Consider the following 6,322-nt stretch of genomic DNA (forward strand, 5'->3'; position numbering starts at 1 on the left):
ATCTAGAGGGGGCCGGCCCCCTTCCCCCTTCCCCTATAAATAGAGGGGCGAGGGGAGGGCTGCACACCACATCAAAGGCGCAGCCCCTCCCCTCCCCAACACCTCTTCTCCTCCGTTAAGAGCTTGGCGAAGCCCTGCCGGAGTACTGCCTCTCCACCACCACCACGCCGTCGTGCTGCTGCTGGAGCTCTCTTTCTCAACCTCTCCCTCCTCCTTGCTGGATCAAGGCGCGGGAGACGTCTCTGCTCCGTACGTGTGTTGAACGCGGAGGTGCCGTCCGTTCGGTGATTTGAATCACGACGAGTATGACTCCATCAACCCCGTCCTCTTGAACGCTTCCGCTCGCGATCTACAAGGGTACGTAGATGCACTCCTCTCTCACTCGTTGCTAGATGACTCCATAGATTGATCTTGGTGATGCGTTGAAAATTTTAAATTTCTGCTACGATCCCCAACAACAAATACCTTCGAAGACACCTGTAGAGCACCTTTATAATCACCCATTTACTTTGTGACGTTTGGTAGCACACAAAGTGTTCCTCCGGTATTCGGGAGTTGCATAATCTCATAGTCTGAGGAACTTGTATAAGTCATGAAGAAAGCAGTAGTAATGAAACTGACACGATCATAATGCTAAGCTAATGGATGGGTCTTTTCCATCACATCATTCTCCTAATGATGTGATCCCGTTCATGAAATGACAACACATGTCTATGGTTAGGAAACATAACTATCTTTGATTAACGAGCTAGTCAAGTAGAGGCATACTAGGGACTATAAGTTTTGTCTATGTATTCACACATGTACTAAGTTTCCGGTTAATACAATTCTAGCATGAATAATAAACATTTATCATGAATTAAGAAAATAAATAATAACTTTATTATTGCCTCTAGGGCATGTTTCCTTCGAATACGTGAAACTATAATTTGCCGTGGTGTATAAACTAAATTTTAGTGGTCAATTACTAAATCTACCATGATAAAAATGAAAATAAAATTGTCATGCTTAATTAATCAAAAAATAAAATCTGCCATGGTTTGTTAACTAAATTTTCCAATGTCAAAATACTAAAATAACCATGATCAATGAAATAAATTTGCCAGGGTTAATAAAAATGAAATTTACCAACTTCATGAGTAGTAGCATCGATCTACAAGGGAACAAAGTGCGAACCGCATTACTTAGATGAGTTTCAGAGTCATGCAGAGCCACAATTATACCATGAACCCACACAAACATTAGTTGACGAAGCATATTGCATCTAGAATCCTGCAACACTAGCAATACCAAATGAAAAATCTTCTGTTGTTACCTGTCCGCAGTCTATGGTGCCCTTGGCATTGAACCTGAACCCCAACGCAAGATCCTGCTCACCAACCAAGCCCATCAGACCCCATCGCAAAGATCATGCTCACCGCCTATCAGACTCCCGCACACGAGAGCAGCAGACCAGCCGGCCGCGCACAAGCTGCTCGACGAATTGCACCCAGGAGAGGAGGGCGGGCCTGGTAGAGGAGCTCCTGCTCCTTCCCCAACCTGCTGCTGTGGCTCCTCAACCTCTCCCTGCTCGCCCTCGCCGCCGCCGCGCTCGCCCCGGCGCTGCTCCTCCGGCCCCGCCCGACGCCCTTTGCCTGGGCGCTCGTCTCCGTGCACACCGCCACGCTGCTCTCGGCGCTCGCGTCCATGTACACCCACCTCGCCCGCCGCCGCCTCTGCTGCCACGCCCACGCGGCCCTCGCCGTCGCCGCGCTCTACGGCCACGCGCTCGCCTCCTACGCCCTGCTCCTCCGCCGCGACCGGAGCCTCGCGCTGCTCGCGTCGGCGAGGGACCGGAGGGAGCAGGTCGCGCTGGTGCTCCTGGAGGCGGCGCTGCTGCTGGCCATGTTCCTGGTGCAGGCTGTCGCGCTGGCGGCGGCCTGCGCCGTGGGCGAGGGAGCACGAGGCGGTCGAGGCCGAGAAGGCCGCCGCGGCGAGGAAGCGCGGGAGGAAGATGGCGCGCGTGCGGGCCGGTGGACGAGGAGAAGGGGACGAGCGGCAAGGTGGTGCTCCCGGGAAACGCCGACGAGTGCTGAACGAACGAAGATGTAGATTAGGGGAAGGATCAGCCATGATGTGCTGTGTGTTTGATACAGCCCTCGGTCGCTTTCTTTGTCTGAACAGCTTTCGCAAATACAGTAGGACTTTGCTTCAAGTTCTACTGTTGAATACAGAAACCCAGCTAAGTTTCCAATTGTTCTAAAGAAGGCAGCCAAGGCCAATCAGGAAGAACCGCTATTCTCGTTCCTTCTCCTTTCCTCGGTACTGTTCGGGAGAGGCGAAAACAAAAGCAGCTCAGGCCCGGCCCGATCCCGGATCTTCGCCGCCGGCGACGCCGGTTGGAGAGGTGATGGGGGAGGTGCGCGGTGCTCTATAGTATCTAGTAGGTGTAGCTCTAGTTTTTCCGAGGAGTTTGGCCTAGTGCCGGAGATTGGCGTCATGCCGATGAGGATTTTGCTGCCGGCGCGCCCGAGCCGCGTTCGGTGGTTCCTGGAGATGCTCTTGTTGGTGGTGGCGGTTGGCTCGCTGCTGCTGGTAGTAGGCGCGCTGGAATCCTTGGAAATAAGCTCGATGTCTCCCCTGGTATGCAGGAATCCCCTTCGCTTGCTCTCGCCGACGGCAGTCACCATGGTGGTGGTCAAGTCGACAGGGACTGGTATGAAGACGGTTCTTGCGACCGGTTCCAGAGCAAATCATCGATGGTGCTTGAGCTTTGGCGCTCCCGGCGGACAGCCGGCTTGCAGCGCCGCCGCGCCACCGAATCCTCTGGCCGAAGGGTGGCCAAACCTCTTCCTCCTAGCCTTGAAGCTATATGGGAGGCAGTGCTACTCTAGATCGATGTTCATGGCTTGCTGCGGTGAAGAACTCGTCGGACCAAGTGGTGATGTCCCCGGAGCCGGCGAGTTTGGAGTCGATCGGGAGTGGCTTGGACCTGATTGCGTTCCTCTTCAGATCTTTGGGGTCCTTTCTGCATATTTCAGGGACTGCTTTGTAATTTTCAGTTTGTTGTGTGTCCTGTTGTTCTGGCTTGTACTACGGTATTGTAATATCAAATAAAGTCTGGGGTCCTTTTGGACCCAGCCCTTGTTCAAAAAAAAAAAAAAATTCCGCTTGTTCTGGTGGGGTGCGCCGGCCCAGGCAGCAGTGCAACGCCTGGGCGACACGCAAGGGCCCCAGCAGCAAGCTACTGTGGTGGGCCCTCCCCCATAAAAAATAAATTTAATATCGTTATGGACACATGGCCCACATACCAGATATTAAACTGATAAGAACAGATACTACACTTGATCTTAGCCAAAAGGCCGAGAAAGGTATGCTTCTTCCCGTTGCCCTGGGTCTGCTTATATACTGCGTCTTGGCCTCCCTTCCGCTCTGGCTGCGCGAGGTGGGACTAAACGAAAGCGCTGCGCACAGCAAAGCTCTCCGCTCGGTTCGTTTCTTCGGAGGCGAGGCGCTGGTTGGTTTGCTTGGGCCGTAGTTGAATAAGGCCGAGCGCAGATGGGCTGCTGATTCCCGTAACATGGCCTGACAGTGCAACTACACATCTCTCGTGTTTTCATTTCTCGAAAAAAAAAACATCTCTTGCGTTTTCACGCGTGCATTATTTCTATTGCTAAAAAAGGCATGCATTATTTATTTTTTTCTAAAAAATGGATAAGTTATTTTTTGAGAGATACGTTATTTTTTCTTCTTAAAAAAATTTAGACATTTCGGTTCCTCGCGGTGGACGAGAAGGTGACGACGCAATATATGGACGATGATCTTTTGTTACGTGTTGCCAACAGAGTTTTCATATCAGGGACACATGTGTCGGGCTGTACAACATCCGTTGCAAGAATCGACCCGTATGTGTCGGGACAGTGGTGGAAAACTAGTAGCAGTTCAGTCAGAGGCGCCCTCTATGATCCTGTACAAACGCGTGTCTCAGACAAATAATCGTATCTACCCTATAATATCTGGGACTTTGATCTAGACTTCAGGTGATCCGGTCCGGGTCTTTCTGCCTTCTGAAACGATCCATGCAGCTGCAGGAGCAAAGAATTGCTGACGACAAAGATGGAGCTCAGGGCCATCAGTCCTCCTGCACGAACACGCCCATCACCAGATGTTACATTATCAAAGTTATACAAATATGTCAAGGTGACGTAAGCAGCCATGGCAATTGTGCTCTCCAGGTGAACATTATACCTGAAAGAGATGGTGTCATGGCGAAATCAAACTGAGGCAGTAGCGCCCCAGCCGCGACGGGGATGGCCAGTATGTTGTATGCCACCGCCCAGGCCAAGTTCTGGTGAACTTTCGCCATGGTTGCTTTAGATAGGGATAGGGCATCTACAACCTGTGCCAGAGGGATGATCGTCGTCTATCAATGCATCACGCCACTTGAATTAGTCTTGTAGAAATCAGAGTGCAAAGAATTATACCTGTGAAAGTCGGTTCCCTAGTAGAACTACTGAAGCTGCATCAGAGGCGGCATTCTCTTTCGAGTGAGTTCGCATAGCTATTCCAACATCAGCAGCTGCCAAAGAGGGTGCATCGTTTATTCCATCGCCAACCTGTGCAAACGATGAATTTTGTCAGGCTCTAATTTTTAAGCTGTGCACAAAACTTAGGTGTGTTGTTGATAGTAGATCAAAGATAAAAGATAAAACACCACAATAAATTACCATGGCAACTCTATGCCCCTCCCCTTGCAAGGTTGATATAATGCCCGCCTTTTCCTGTGGGGTGAGGGATGACCTTCTGTTTTCACTCCTGATTCCAACAGTTTCCCCAATGCCTTCCACTGCCTCTTTCCTGTCTCCTGACAATATATAGGTTGCGATTCCTTCCTGCTGTAGCCTGTAGATTAACCAGAAAAGGAATGACTGTTACACACTGCTTGAATTATAGGGATATGACTGCAGGAGACACATCACTTGCATGACAACAAAAAAGTAGCATCCGCAACATTTGAGGTTCTGGCGAGATGAAACCATTTTCTAACATTAGAGATCAAACGGGTTTTCAAGTTTAACACATTTTGACAAGTGGGGCAACATGATAACTTCTGAACATGTTCCTGGCAGTTAGGGGAGTTATATTTGCACTAATATCACATTGAAAATACATTTACAATGCAAAAGATGTCTCCAGTAAATACCTGTCCACAGTTGATTTTGCATCATCACGCAGAACATCTGAGATAGCAATAGCACCTATTATTCCTTCTCCTTCACGGCCAATATAAGCGATTGATTTTGACTGATTCGAAGATGATGCTTCACTGGAAGGCACAAACTCTAGGCGCTTTCCAAGATCACTCAGTTCAGTCGGCGACGCCTTGGTTTCAAAACGATTGTGGACCCAGTCCAAATTACCCACTGCAACCAAACGCCCATCTACTTCAGCCAAACAGCCAAAACCAGGCTGTGTAAGCTGCCCACTTGTCGTTGGAATATCCAGTTTGCACAGTTCAGCCTCCTTCGTTATAGCATTCGCAATAGGATGCAATGCTGTTTTCTCCACTGCAGCAGCAAGACGAAGAATCTCCATCTTGTCATATGCTAAAGAAGCAATAGAAGTAACAACTGGTTTTCCTTTCGTAAGCGTCCCTGTCTAAGAATCACAACAGAGACACTACTTATAATACAGATACAGAAATTCTGCTCCGAGAAAGATAATAAATGAAGTCATATACCTTATCCAGAACAATTGCATCTATCCCAGCCAAACGCTCCAAAACATCACCTCCTCTAATAAGTAGCCCTCTTTTAGCGCCTGCTTTCAGATTAAAGAAAAAGTCACAGGGCGTTCTTTATGTTGAGCAAGTTCACCTGTTAGCTTTCCCGCCACTCATAAAAGACAAAGTACGATAAGAGTTGCTACATACAAGTACTGAATTGAGGAACGTTTAGTCAATGGCATCAATGCAGAAGAACCTTAAATTGCATTCATGCAGTGTAAATTGTATGATTCATTGTCTCATCAAACATTGAGAAAAAAAGAATACAGACACTTGGACAAAGAAGTTACCCATGGAAGTTCCTATTAAGATAGCTGTAGGCGTAGCTAATCCAAGTGCACACGGACAGGAAACAACCTGCAGGGTGAAAATTATCGCAAACAAGCATTAAAAGAGGCAGTTCTTAAGAGTAAGCTACGTGAAACAGCTGCTCAATGGTCAACCACCTCCAAACAGGACAACAACATCGAGATTTCAGGATGTTTTGCATGTGCAATGAGCCACAATAGATATGACGAATGATCAGTGAGTTACTGTAGTCTGGCTATGTAAAATTGT

General features: G+C 48.6%; 1 protein-coding gene, 1 non-coding gene and 1 pseudogene across 2 annotated transcripts in view; 1 reads left to right on the forward strand and 2 right to left on the reverse strand.

Annotated features, from left to right (window-relative positions):
• The window catches only part of LOC119292850, a 19,211-nt pseudogene extending 16,096 nt beyond the window's left edge, over positions 1–3,115 (forward strand).
• A 43-nt stretch (positions 3,116–3,158) lies between these two features.
• LOC119296620 lies at positions 3,159–3,354 on the reverse strand. The gene has a single exon (XR_005145342.1). It is a non-coding gene; the product is annotated as a U2 spliceosomal RNA (small nuclear RNA).
• A 434-nt stretch (positions 3,355–3,788) lies between these two features.
• LOC119291626 (copper-transporting ATPase PAA2, chloroplastic-like) overlaps positions 3,789–6,322 on the reverse strand; it is a 7,392-nt gene continuing 4,858 nt past the window's right edge. The window contains exons 11-17 of the mRNA XM_037570421.1: positions 6,055–6,121; positions 5,720–5,799; positions 5,183–5,637; positions 4,707–4,881; positions 4,464–4,595; positions 4,228–4,378; positions 3,789–4,120 (exon numbers count right to left, since the gene is read on the reverse strand). Coding sequence (XP_037426318.1) covers positions 3,987–4,120; positions 4,228–4,378; positions 4,464–4,595; positions 4,707–4,881; positions 5,183–5,637; positions 5,720–5,799; positions 6,055–6,121 — 1,194 coding nt within the window. The 3' untranslated portion in view covers positions 3,789–3,986. The remainder of the gene's footprint in view (positions 4,121–4,227; positions 4,379–4,463; positions 4,596–4,706; positions 4,882–5,182; positions 5,638–5,719; positions 5,800–6,054; positions 6,122–6,322) is intronic.

Source organism: Triticum dicoccoides, chromosome 4B (assembly GCF_002162155.2).
Source record: "Triticum dicoccoides isolate Atlit2015 ecotype Zavitan chromosome 4B, WEW_v2.0, whole genome shotgun sequence".
Classification (NCBI taxonomy): domain Eukaryota; kingdom Viridiplantae; phylum Streptophyta; class Magnoliopsida; order Poales; family Poaceae; genus Triticum; species Triticum dicoccoides.